Source organism: Passer domesticus, chromosome 3 (genome assembly GCF_036417665.1).
Source record: "Passer domesticus isolate bPasDom1 chromosome 3, bPasDom1.hap1, whole genome shotgun sequence".
NCBI lineage: Eukaryota > Metazoa > Chordata > Aves > Passeriformes > Passeridae > Passer > Passer domesticus.
In genome coordinates this window covers 69,200,904-69,215,558 of record NC_087476.1, presented here as the reverse complement: position 1 = coordinate 69,215,558, position 14,655 = coordinate 69,200,904, and the positions used below count along the sequence as shown (strand labels likewise).

The 14,655-nt window shown below is 35.9% G+C and overlaps 1 protein-coding gene across 6 annotated transcripts in view; it reads left to right on the top strand.

Annotated features, from left to right (window-relative positions):
- The window catches only part of RYR2 (ryanodine receptor 2), a 380,824-nt gene that overhangs the window by 104,112 nt on the left and 262,057 nt on the right, over positions 1–14,655 (top strand). For all 6 annotated transcript variants that reach the window (XM_064413752.1, XM_064413749.1, XM_064413751.1 and 3 more), the window contains exon 3: positions 11,773–11,877. In XM_064413752.1, the coding sequence (XP_064269822.1) occupies positions 11,773–11,877 (105 nt within the window). The remainder of the gene's footprint in view (positions 1–11,772; positions 11,878–14,655) is intronic.

Here is a 14,655-nt window from a genome sequence, read left to right as displayed (position 1 = left end):
CCTGCCAGTTTGCTGTGATTTATTTTCTGAGTCCAAACATTTTTAGCTCAGCTCCTAGTAAAAAGGAAAGTTGCTATAATTGCATGATTGGTTTTTCTATTTGCATTTTGTGCAGTCTGTTCAAAGCAGTGCCCTCATCCAAGTGCACACTTGATGGGTTTTGATGGTTGGGTTTGTCTTTTTCCCATTTAGTATACAAGCCTTGTGAGTCTAAAAATCTTGGGACTGTATGTTAAGGACTGCAAACAGATTACTTGTCTTCACCAAATGCACTAACTGTAGTAAAATACAATAAGAAAGTCCTTGAAAGATAAATAAGTGATATATAGAGGAAATAAAAAAATATTTCTAGGTAGGAGTTATTTGGGTACATTCATGTCTGATGCAAGCTAGAGCTGCTGGCTTTTCAGTGCAAGCTCACCCCAGAAGCTTCAGGCTTGCTGACTTACCCTGGGAAACCAAACATTGCAAGGTTACGCAGCTGGCATGTTCTGCCAAGTCCCCTGGAGCTCAGCATTTTAAATATTTTCTCTGAAGGGTTTAGAGTGAAATGTACTTCATTAGTACACGCAGAGTAGTTACAAAGCAGTCATTTGAGTTTTAATTAGACTGATATGTAGCTGCACATCTGAAAACCTGAAAAAACATGAATAAATCTGTGTTTCAAGCTAAGAACACATAAAATTATAAATGCTTATTTTAAGCCTTTTAGATGAATGTTTGTCTAAAACAGCAGTTTCAAATTATCTTTGTACCCCTTCTTTGCACTTCAAGTCATGGTATTATTACTTTGTACTCAGTATTTTTAAGAACTGTTAGGCTAAATCTGGTTCAGCAGACTTGTATGAATAACCCTAGCCCAATGGGCTCCCAGAAATTAGGGCAAAGAAATGTGGCCTATTAATGAGTGAATCCGTTTTTATTTGAGGCATCTAATATTGATCATATCTGAAACAAAATGGAAAAAACAGTATCACATTTTTTTTGTTTATTTCTCATGGCTTTTTGAAACAGACATTTTGGGTTGTGATTTCAAGATTTTAGACTTTACCTCCTGGCTACTTCCCCATGAAAAAGAAGGGAGATTATTTGTGCTTTTGTAGCAACTGACAAATTCTGTAATATGATAGCGTAAAAAGAATATTTTCAGCATTAAATTAAGACTTTTAGTTTATAAATAATCTGAATTGGATGAGGGAAGTTAGGCAAGTTGAAGTAGTTTGGAGATGTATGCTTTGTGACCCTGTGTTTGAAACCCAAATGCAAGTTTTTTTAGAAACTTTCCTAGTGCTGACTCTTGGGTTGCCATATACAAATACAAGATTAACTTTTTCTGGTTTCACAAACAAAAGAACAGCTGCTTTATTTTGCGTTAAAAAAACCACAGCCCAGATGGCCAAATAAGTTATGATGCTCTTAAAGATGATGCATAAATGCTGAAGGTTACAGTTCAGGCTAATTTTCCTGAGTGTTTAATAGTTTTTTGAATAATTGCTGAATGTTTGCTGCTTGTTTGAAAACCTGTACATAATAGAGATGGACGTGAATACGTGAATAATGCTAATGGATGTTTCGGAGCTTTAACTCCTTCCAAGTTCTCTTTTTCTTCCCTATTGGATATAAAGAATGTATTTAGGAGTGGGAATTTAATTCCATCTTCCAGGTACTTGTACTCTTGTCTTGGCATATTTACGAAGACACCTTCCACAAAAATGTTGTCTTTTCATGAGCACTGACTTTTTACATGTGATTAAAAAAGAACAGGAAACCAATGTCACCGGTCTGATTTTTAACATCTGATACAATCTTGTCTTAATGCTGCAAACTCTATTCTATCCCACATCTAAATGTCTTCTGAATGGTAACAGGGAGTTATAATGTCTTTTAATGATAATAGGGAGTTAAGAATTTCATTTCATGTTTTCTTGGTGTTTCTCTGAGTATTGACTGGTTATATTTGCACAGTACAGTGTTTACAGCTGGCAATAAGGCAATAATTGACAGAAATGCAAATCAAGATCAACAGTTGTTCGAATTACTTTAGATGATGCAGGATGAATTAGTTTTGGTAGTTTAAGATGCTTTAAACAGCCAAGGTATGTATTGATCTTCAAAAGAAGTAGCAGGAGCAAGCTATTTCTATATGAAGGAAAATTGCAAAACTGTGGCATTTTGAGTACTGTGAGAGAAAAAGAAACAGGGCTAGCACAGGATCTTGCATGAAAAGGTTGGACAGAGGTCCCAGAAAGCAAACAAATGTTCTACTCAGTGCAAGGTGAAATATGAACTGACTTTCCAAGAGAGCATTTGAGTGCCCATTATTCAATAAATTAGAAAGCCCATGAATAGAGAATTTTTCTTTCTACTGTAAGTTGATTGAGTGTTATCAAATAAAAAGGCCCATATAAATTAAGTAAATTGCAATAAGGTTAAATAAGAAACATGCCTAGTTTGATTAGCTGTTTTAAGAATAAAGCTTAATAAACTTTGAGTGCCATATTTGACTTGGTCTGAAGTACACTAACAATAAATTAAGTCTCTTTGGGCTGATAAATGTGAAAAATGCATATAGATTAATGAGTATGTAAGCCTTCATTAGCTCAAATTGGCCAAATAATTCCTTTTTGTTTTGCATGTCTCTGGCAAATTTATCACAGAGGTGATACACATAACTGTCTGCATAATTCTTAGTTAATTTTTGTCTATAAAAAGGAGAATTCCTTAGAATAATTAATGACAGAGAATTTTGGTTATTTTGAATAACTTAAGATTATGTGGATTTGGTTTTGGTCTGTTTTTAGAAAATAAACCAATACCAGACAATTGAAAGGTTATTTTAAACCCCAGCATGGAAGGCACCTGAGTAGGGGAGTGAAACATCTTTGACTGGTTAGTTGAATGTTAAGGTATGGGCAAATTAAAATTAGAACTATCTAGAAAATATGTGCTTGTGAGTAATAGGCGTCTGCAAAGGTCTGTAGTTATTATCTTTTTATCTGATGTCAGAATGTGATATTTCGAAAAGGAAGATCTTGACTCTGTGGTAAAGGAGGAAACTAGGTTGGTCAATGATCTCTACTCTCACGTAGGGGTGATATCTCATGTTATACTCAAACTTGGGTCAACTTGTTATACTCCCTCCTCATTATACTCCTCACTGAACATGTATTCAAGTGTAGCAGGAAAAAAAAAAGTCCACAGGTTGTTAAGGTCCTTGAGACTGTCCTTACCATATCTAAATTTTTAAGCCTCTTGCTTTATTGCTTCTTGCATAATTCACTTCCGAGGCAGGTGGGAAATGCATGTGGGTATTTCTGTCTAGACAGTACTTTGTGGAAGCTGTTTGTTCTGTGTGTTACTGAATGATAAGCAAAAAATTATTTAAAGCAGCAGTTGGTTTTATATTAAGGGCTTAGTAGCGATATTTGAGCAACCTAGACAAAAAAAGAACAAAATTTGAATATTAAGGACAAATTACTTTTGCAATTATTCTATTTGATTTTGTAGTTAATAGGGCTGTATACAAAAACAAGTGTTTACTTTTCACATCATGCAGTGGATGTTCAGATGTAGTGCCATGCCCAGGCAAGCAGGGGCTTTATATATTTAAACACTGATAGATAAGCCACAGTTTCTAAGTATACATGGTTAGATTTTTTTTTTTTAAACAGATATTTATTCTGGAAAGTATTATTGCGCTTTTTATCAGCAGTGAAACCATGTCAGTATAAGTCCTTAAATCCCTGGAAGTTTCCTGGCAGGCAGTCTTTGCTTTTAGGACTTTTCATATCCTTTTGTCCCTGACCCAAATTGTCTGCTAGAGTTTCTCTTGAGCTACAAGAACTTAATTATTAATTTTTTTTTTTTAACTAAAAAACTTTCAATATACAATTCTGATTGATTTGCTTTACATTACAGAGGTGGATGTAGAGATCTTCTAAGGTAATCTATTTTTTTGAAATATAATTTTAAACTGTCATGCCCAGGAGAGAGCTGATGATGCATATTCTTCCCTTCATTTAAGGGCAAGCCAGGGGTGACTCAGAGCATAAACTTCCAGTGCCCCATTAAGCAATATTTGATTTTCTTAGGTACACAAGTTGACCACTGATTTCAGCAACATACAATAGAAAATATAGTAGTTAAAACTTACAACAAAATCCTTAAAAGTTACAATTTGATGTCTGTTATGTTTTTAGTTGATAATTTATGAGATAAATAAGCAGATTTTGTTTTTCTTAGACATAGTTTTTAATGTTTACTGCAATGTAGATGAATTGCTCATAACAGTTGGTATTCTGGAAGGATTATGGATATACTTTTAAATGTGAAAATTCTACTGTGAAGATTTCAGATATGGGATAAATTTAACAGTAAGATAATCTCAGCAAATAATGACATATTAGTTGTTATGCAGAGGCAAGAATTCCACTGACACAGGTCAGGCTGTATCACTTATTACAGGCACAAAAGATGTGCATGTCTGTCCTATTTATTTGATCCTGGAAGGTTACAGGATTGCTGCTTAGAAAGATGACTGTTGTAATGTGTATGGTTTATATTAAATCTGGTCAGGGATTAGGAAGATTTTCCTTTTGGCTGTCTGGTATGTTTTTCAGAGAGGGACAAAGTAGTATTTTATAAAGGTTGTCTTTCTGATGCTGCAAGAATCAAATGGTAGCTACTTCCTACCAGGTTATAAAGCAACAGTACCCTCCCATGATAATAATCATCCTAGATTTTTCCATTACTTGCAGTAGTTACAAATACAACATAATCTCTAAAAATAAAAGGGAACATTAAAGTTTTGAATTATACACATAAGATTAACATAGTAAGATAGAATTTTCAGCATTAATATGAAGCTAAACAAACCATGTTTTTGTTAATTTGGATGTGTGCCTAGACCCTCTGTAGCACTGTTGATCCTATGAGCTTTTCTTATTTTATTAATCAGCAGGAAATTTTCCTAATTACCTTAAAAATTAACACATTTTCACTGCATCAGGGTGATACACTATTAATTAAGTTCATCTAAGCTTCTGGCTACAGGAGCAAATGTTGTGCTGGGAGTTGAGCTGATTGACCAAGTTTATCCATCAATGCTGCAGTGTAGTTGTATGGCTTCTTACCTAACACTGCTTTTATCTGTGGCTAAGACTTTTAAATTTTCAAAAAGGAAATAAAAAGGAAACATCTCTAGTAATGTGAATATGTGGGATTTATGTCCTTAGGTTAGAAAGGAGACTAGAGGGAAGAGATGGAGTGTAAGAGGAAAAAGCCTCTTATCCATTTAAGGATGGAATGTATGCAGCCCTTAATCTATACAGAAAGTAAATACCTTACCAGGAACTACAGCTTCCAAGTGATTAAGATATTCTGCTCTGTTAATAATGGCCTCAAGACCTTTGACAGATTTCAGGATCAAAGCTATTTCCAAAGAGCAAAAACTGAAAAATTGTAAGATGAAACTTTAAACCTGTTTTCTGCATAAAGGAAAAAACTGTAATTGTACTTAAGTAAGAACATCTTAAGTAGAAGTAGGTTTCTTATGGATTTCTGAGGAAGATTGTGGGAAGGAAAAACTCCAAGAAGCAGTTTCCTTCTATAACTTCAGGTTTGCACAGATTAAATTTCAGGCACGCACAATTTTCTTTGCCAATAAGCTCTGTTACAGAGTGACCAGCAGATGACATTTCACTATCTGAAAATGAAAGTAGGAAAGGAGTTTTGTGTTCAGTGCTGTGCAAACTCATAGAGAATAAAAACTAGTAACTCCCTGTAATCAGTGTAGAAGATTGTTTGATGTATCAGCAGAAAGTATGCTCAGCATATCAAGGTTTCTTCCACTGCTGGTTTTATCAAATCTAATGCTTCCCTTGTGGGAGACTTCTGTACTCAGAGATCTGGACAAGATGGTGAAACTTATATAGCGACCACAGAGAGTATTTTTAAGAAAATAGTTGGTTGTTTAGGTGAGATTAACAAGGAGATCAGCTTGTGGCATAGGCAACCAATTCAAGAGAGCCACTGAGGACATGGAGCTGTCTTGTGTTTTAAGGTTTGAAAATGGAATGATTGCTATGTATTTGTGTCTGAACTCAGTTCCACCACTAGCTTGTTTTCCCTGTGTTTGTCTCCTTTCTTCTTAAAAAGGACTCTTTTGAGCATTCAGATGTTAAAAAGAAACTTTGCACTATGTGAAAATGACATTTTTCAGGAAGCAGAGCATACCCAGATTTTTGAAGTTTTTTCCTAGAAAAAGTGAAAAGTGTATTTGTGATAAAAAGCCACTCCCTTGTCAAACTGCTTTTCCAAAAATATGAGGATATTACAAGTTTTAGGTAGAGTAACATAAAAAGTTGTGAATGCTGAGAATTTCTCCGCTTTTTAGGGAGACAACTGCTTGGGATGGCATGTCCTATAAAAGCCTCATACAGAACATGATGGTTTCACCCTGAAATAGTCAGAAGCAGCTGATAGCAAACTTTCTGTAGAAGGTGTCCAGGCAACTTTCAGAGTCTGTTCATGGTAAACACATGGGAGCTTGACACTGCTCCTGGAGGAGTTCTAGGGAGAGGACAGTGTTACTTGACACTCTATAGAACTGAAACTGTAAGACTCATAATTCATTCTCTGTCTTTTCTGCTTTGGGATTTGATGAATATGGTTCATTCTGTTTGGGTGATGGAACTTGGGTTGTCAGACTCATATATTTCTGTTCTGGGTCCATTGTTTCAATGACAAGCTTGAAAACAAGGAAATCTAGGCCTTCTATGTAGAATCTTAGAAACAGAAGTTTTTCCTTGGTTATATTGAGTGCGTTTCATCACTGTCACCAGACAGAATCTCATTTAAATAGAAAGAGCTGCCAGAAAGATAGAGATGTATAAATTGCAGTGTAACTTGAAAATAGCTGATGGGTTCAGTTTCTTTCAGGCTACTCCCACAAATAGGACTACAGATGTTTTGCTTAAATTCTGTACTAAAATGAATTTTGAGTCCTCCTACTTGGATTCTTGAAGTTAGGCATCTAGTAAATGTGCTAGCATTAAAAAGAGTTATGAACACCCACATCTCATTTTTTTGACATCAGGCTGCTTAATTAGGTGATTGATTAGGCACTGCTGTGTGAATTCCCAGTATATGGCTAAAACCCAAATACTTGCAAGTCCATTTAATTGGGAATCCAGTTAGAAAAATAACAAAAATTACTGTGAGCTTAGGAAAATAACTATGAAGCTTGCAAATATCTAGACAGGTAAAGCTGAGGTGAAGCTGCTTATTCTTAGAGACAGAATTCTGTTTGCTGATACAATTTATTATCTTTCAGTCTTGCACTAATATTTATGAGAGGCAGAAGTTCAGTTTACATTCATAAGATTACATGCAACATATTATATGAGCAGGCTGTACATTCCAGTGGCTTGTTAACACTGTGTGGTTTTCAGAGTAATGACAATAGCACTGAGTTTTGTGTCTCAGCCTCTTGCTTTTGGAGTGTGTAAATAGAAATTCTCTAGAAAATGAAACTGAGCATAATTAATACATCCAGTACCCATGATTCACCTGTGGGTTGGAATGCAGTTAGGGTTATTTTGAAATATATTTCAAAAGCTTTACTCAAAATACCTCTTTAATAAAGGGTATGATTATCTAATTTGCAAATCTGCCTCCCACAGAGTAAAGCATAGTTTAATATGCAAATATTACTACAGAAAACTAGTGTACACAATAAATGTAGTTTAAAATGACAGGAACAATAAGAAATTCACCAATTCTCTAAGTAATCTAGTAATTGCTTCAGTAATGGGCATGCCTTAAAAATGCCAGATGACCGTTACATTTATTTTAACTTGTCTAATTTTGCTGATTGGGCTATTACAAACCATGATGAAGGAACATTAGAACAAGATAATAATTGCTTTTCTCCTAGAGGTACTGAATGTCCTTCTGAAATGCAATATACAATTTCTATTAATTTATTTAACAACTTTTTAAAAAATCGAACTACTTGCACATTAGTGTGTAATTATGACTGAGTAGATTTTCTAAAAAGAAAAATTGACAAGGGGGCAAATCTAAACATAAACTGGCAGCCAAATCAGTAATGCTTTAATTAATACTGAGATAAACTGGAGTTACGACTATTTACCTTTTAAGTCAGTGAGTACATTTTATATTCAAACCCATTAAAGTATGATTGATTTTGCAAATGTGTCAGAAGTGAACTGAAAATAAATGTTATTGAATACTGCCATTGCTTATCAGCATTTTCCACTGATCATATGAACTGAAGTGATACAGATTCCCTGGATTATCCAAGGACATTACATACTCTGTCACAAAACACACCAACCCCTCCTTTGGAATCTGAATTAATTTTCTACGTCTTCATTTAAAAAGTTACTGCAGCAAATATAAATGTGATGAACACTGGTGGAAAAAAAGTTGAATATTGCCAATATGTTTATTTATATCTGATGAGACCTCTGCTTTTGAGCTTATCAGTTTTTGGGGTTATAGTTTGTATTCTGTTAACAAAACAGATGTATTATTACCATTTAACTGTTGATTAAACCTGATAGTTTTGGTGTTTATTAAAAGTGCATTGGTGGTTTGTTAGACATGTAGCAAAATATTTTCTTTAAAATTACTTAATGTTTAATAGTGTGTTCATAGTCTAGCAAAGCAGTCATTGAAATATCTGCCAAATATTTCACCTGTCCTCAAAAAAACCTGATGTTGAAAATAAATTACTACATGTTTTCCTTGCAGCCACTAGAATATGTAGTTGCTCTCCAGGCTGGGTCCTAAAATGTACTGTGCATGAAGATATCTTTCAGTAGAGAATGTTAGACTGCCATGGAATACCTTTATTTTTCATATGCCATCCTCTGTCTGTGTGTGAGATAATTTGACAGACAATAAGATAGATAATCACAGGTCTCGCAAATACTGTTTTTCTTCCATAATTTTATGTTTTAAAGAGATGGAAAAGACACTGTGATTAATTTTTGTAATATTTAGATGAGAGTTTTAAAATTACTTGGAATTATTGTCTTTAGAGGGGGCTATTCAAGAGAGGAAGCTTCAGTCTGTGTCTGAGGCCCCAGACCTCATCCCCTAAAATCCATAGCATTAAAAGCATCGGCATTGAAATAAAGTGTGTAGGGATGAGCAGAGCTGTAACTGAGCTAACAGGGGACAGATACAGACCTACATTGGCAGGTCTGCATCTGTCCCCTGTTTTTCCATGCTTTGATAGTTGTACGTGCTGGGATTGATGCAGTCATGCCTGTTGGATCTGCAGTAGAGCAGAGCTGGCTGAGGAACTGCCAGAGAGGAAGGTCTAAATCACATCCTCCCTGCAAGCATCAGTAGGTGCATCTTTCCTCAGCTCTTAAGGGAAAAACATTTCTCTCTGAGGGCCACCAAGTACCCAGGCAGGCATTCATGCAACAAAGATGAGGTGGGATAATGTGCTCTCCCTTTTGCCTCATGAAAAAAAGAAACTGGCTCTAACGTTTTGCTAGACTGTAAGAACACAGTACTTCTTTCACTAAATTAAAGCAAAATGATCTCCTTCAGTCCTCCTTTTTTACTCCCTAGCAGCAAAAAGTGTGCCTTACTCACCTGCAAAGAGAATAGCTGAAAAGTGTTCATTGGGACTTCCTGCCTTAGTCTTAATAGGTAGGAAAGGAAGTGCTCATGGCTGTCTTGAACATAAAGGAGAGTGAAATGGATTAAGGAATTGATCAGTGTTTGGAACAATTGCAGGATTTTCAATATTGTGGGGTAGGTTCAATAGTAAAACATTTGATATGTCCCATATTGTATGTGTGAGACATGTTCTGCCAGCAAAAATGCTACTTTAAATAACAGTAATAACAGTGGGGATATTGTTAAGGAGACTTTGTTTGCTTATAGATGCAGAGAAGGTAGCCTTGGCTCATTTCTGAGCACAGTGTATGGGGCATCTTTTCTCTTTTGTTTGTACTCTTGTTTGTCAGTTCAATTGGGCAGACTGGAGGGTGAGCTGCACTGTTAGGTTGTGAGGCTTTCTAGACTGGAAAACTGTCCTTACATTAACTGAGTAGAAGCAGCACCTTGCAGCCTGAGATCTTGGAGTGTTCTCTTTCCTGCTTTGTAACAAAAAGGGCTTGTGATGGTACTTACATTATAAGGATGTTTTGAAGACAATCTAATGTGTTGTTTGTTGGCCCACTCTTGCCATTAAAAGGACTATTTTAGTGTCTGACTAGCTACAAAAGAGAAATGGTAACAAGAACACTGACAAATAATTAGAGACCTGATTCTGAAAGAGTTGGATGAAAAAATATTTCATGCCAAAGTGTCATTGCATAAGTCAGTAAAAACCCACACAACAGAAGATGCTATTAAAACCTTTTTCATTTGGCAGCAACTTAAAATACAATTTTACATTACTTTCATTGAAATATAGGTATTGGAAAATAATGAAAGATCTGTGACGTATTAAACAGACCTGAATTGCTGTATTTAGTTGGGATGAACAGAAATATAATAAGCTAGTAAGAGTGCGAGATACTCTGAGAAAAGTAACTTTTTTGGGGGGGGAGGGGAAGATTTTGCAGCTACCTTTTACAGTTTGGAAGTTGCCTCTTCACTTTGTACAGTTTGAGTTAGTGTGCAGTTTTACAGCTCTAGCAGCAAAAGCATTCATGATGTAAAAAACTGAATTCCAACAGTCAATAAAAGTATTCCTAAACTAAAATATGCAACTAACATGAAAAAAAAAATAGAGAAAGAATACGAAATAATTTCTGGAGGCAAGTAAAGGAGTGTAGGAGTTGCATGTTCTATTAACAGAAGAAAAGATCTCCCCATAAAATCTAATTTTACTTTGCTGCTTTGTAACTTAGACATTGCTATTACAAACCTCTTTTATTTTTGTATGAATTTTTATGATAGTCTGGAAAATTAACTTTTCAATAGTTCAATGACATTTATTTCAAGCATGACAAGTAATAATTTTTATAAGAATTTTTAGTTTTAGCCCAATTAGAGCAGCCTGTGGTGAAGTACAGTACCCTGCAAGGCTTTGAAGCTGCTGGCTTGGCCTTGATACTTGGTGTCCACTATTTCTGCTATGAAAATTTATCTTGACCTTCATGATAATGATGAGCTCTGGCTAACTACCAGTAGCCTAAAGATTGGATTTGGTTTTCCTCACATTCTGAGCATGATGTCTGGGACACATGTTCCATGTGCTAATGTCCAAGCAGACCCATTATTGCTTTGCTTAGAGGCCTTTTCACTCCCAGTTTTTTTCTCTAATTTTCATTGTTCAACTTGTATTGCTGCTCCTAGTCCTTCCAAGGAGCACATGCAAGAAGAGTCTGCCTCTATTCCCCATTAGATTTTTAAAGAGATTCACAAGATTCCTCTCCTCCTCTCTGCAGTCACAGAGGGGAGTGCACTAGCCCTGACATTCATGGCGATCGTCTGCTGAACTTGAAATTCGTTGGTTTCTTCTTTTATGGAGAGTTTCTTTCTTTGTTAGAGGGGACCTGATACCTCAGGTATCAGCTTGCACCTGCTGAGCAGAGCATGGCTTCCCTTTACTGGCTAAAACTTAACTGTTGCAGCCTGGTGTGTGGCTGGATTTCATATCCTCAGAGATATATTAGATTTTTCAAATCCATGGATAGTGAGGCAAAATAGAGCCACTGGAAAGTGCTATTCATCAAATGTGTTACTAATGTGATCTCATGGTTCTCTTTTACCTAGAATGTTCCACCTGATTTGTCCATCTGCACCTTTGTGCTGGAGCAGTCTCTGTCAGTACGGGCCCTCCAGGAGATGCTGGCTAACACAGAAGAAAAGGCAGAAGGGGTAAGTTATTAAATAGTCGCCTTTCTTCATCTTGCACAATAGTGCTTTTTTCCTATGATACCACAGGTTTCATGGCTGTCATATGCTTCTAGCATGATTGTGCTGAACTTTCCTCCTTTGCTACAGGAATGGCCTGTTTTTTTTTGGAAATTATAAGCGCTTGCAGTGTCCACTGAAGCTTGAGTTGTAAATTCGCAATTTTAATGTGCTATGAGTCAGTGTAGAGTTACAAGGGTGTTTTAATTAGGGATTCTCATGATGTGTAATATAAAGCTTGATCACTTCTTCTGAACAAATAAGCTTCCTGAGCATTCTTGACTATATTGGGTGAGACTGTCAAAAGGTCTTAAAATTACTTGGATGTATGCTGGTTATGTCTGGAAATAATGAAACTCCTGTGTGTGACCTGAGCTAAAGTATGCTGTGACAGACCTTTAAGCTGAAGATAAATTATTTTTGAGCCTTGGTGGACAAGAAATAGCAGTCTGGAAGATGAAGGATATAGGAATTACTTAAATCCTATAAGAATTATTATTCTTAATAGAATTAATTTTTTTACTAGCAAATAGTTATTTACAAATAAATTGTAGTAGTGTAATTACTGTTCCCTGCAGTGCAATTAATTTGATTTGTTGTGCTGTAATTGCATGTTCCATATACACTTTATAGTGTTCATTTGAATGCTATGCTGTAGCTCAAATCCTGTAAATTTTTGAGGAAGAGTGACTGTAGGCTTAGGAGATACACAGGCACAAGAGAAGTAGGTGTTAACCATAAGTCCATCAGTCAAGAAAGCTGGCAGGAGATAAGCATGCCTCTGATCTTTATGGGGATGCCTCAAGAAACCAAACTAATGTAGAGTAGTCAGTCCCATGAAATGCCAGGCACTTAGAATGCAAATGGTATTTGGGAAATGAAGTTTGGGAGCAGTCCCATGGATGATCCAGAGTGTGTTCTGCAGTGACAGTTTGTTCCAAGAGAATGAAAAGCATATCTGAGAGAAGAGTTGGTACCAGAGGAAGCAGATAGAGACTTCTAAACCCTTCTTCCCTTGCTTTGTGAATATTGAAACCAAGCAAATTCACAGGGGAAAAAAATAAAATCAAAAGAACAGACACACACAGGCATAATGTCAAAAATCACAGTTCAAACCCCAGGATGTACAGTGATAACTGTGTATGGCCACATATGTAAAGTAGAGCAAAAGTTGTCTTTCTGTTTTTCCCAACAGGTGTGAGCAGGGGCATGAACTAAAGGAAGTATGGGGGAATGTGTGATAGAGTAATGCTATAGGGCGGAATGCAGTGAATGAAAAAGCATTCAATTTTCAGATATGAGGTACTGGAACTTTTCTTTAAATCTAACATCAAATGGCAGATTTTCTCTTGCACTGTCTTTAGCAGAGTGCTGGGGCCATGTATTAAGAGAATATTTGCTTTTAATACAGAGATCACACCCAGAGAATATGGGAGAATGAACAAACCTCTCTGCAGAATGAATAGACCGTGTGAGCTCAGGTATTCTGCTGGGAACAGGGCAGACTTAAGAGAGCCTTTTAGAGGTCTTAGGTGGAATATTTGCACTAGTTCTGGACTATTTTCTGCACTAGATGTGAGTAAAAAAAGATTTTTGTAGGACACACTGACCGATGAGACATACCATGTTTGGTGGTAATCTGGTAATACTGATTTTTTCTGTGCATAACCATGAAGGTCAGAATTATGGACACTTACACCCGTGCCTGAATAACATTGATGACAGCTGCCCTGGTCTACAGTGCTCTGTACTCAAACGTCTTCTGAGATGTGGACAGGAAAGATAAAGCGAAGTTCTGAGTGTGGTCATTATGTGGCTCTTGGCTGTTTACAGAGCAGTTTACTGTGCTCTCAGCTCCTATGAAATGCCAACTCTAGCAGAAGGTACAGAGCTACAGCTGTACCAACAAAGAGAGATGGTGTTCAGTAAATCATAAATATATTTCTACTGCAATGGCTTCTGTAGAAATGCATTAGGAATATGCTTGTGTCTCTTGTGTATATATATATATATTGATGTTAGAAGAGAACAATCCTGAAAATAATGGTTTGTAGATGAACACAAGGTCATGTTTTCAATGTCAATATTTTTCTTTTTAGTAACTCTCTGAAAGTCAAGATGGTACTAAAATGACTGAATATGTACTTATTGATAAATTAATAGAACTGACATTTGGTATCTGTATGTACTTTCTATGAAAAATACATAACTTTTGCCTTTGCATTTATATTTGTATATCATAGGCCATGTAGGTATATAGACAGCTTCGTATCTGTTTGAAGCAACTGTTAAAAGAACTTTTAAGATATGAGGTAATTTGTCTTGCCTGAAGCACTATTATCCTCCTAGAGAAGCATAAATTCTTTTTATTAAAATAACAGTGCTTCATTTCATTAGTAGAAGAAAGTACATCAATTTTTTGAGAAATTGTTGCTATAAACTGGTTTCAGTGTGACCTCAGTTTTCTAGTGGAAAGAATCCTCCAAAAAGAGGTCTTTTCAGTCCTCAGTTACTTTTCATTTCATTAGAAATCATTAAGATGCTGTGCTTATAAGAGTGCTGGTTTGCCTTTTGTGTTGTGTAATCTCTTGAATGCTATGTTTATATAATAGGCATTTTTGTTATATAACAGGTAAGTTAGCAGTAATATAATGGTTGAGTAATATGAACAAAATCTCATGCTGGCTTGGGTCAAAACAATAAGCAGCTTTCTTGTGCCTAGGAAAGAATAACTGTGCACTT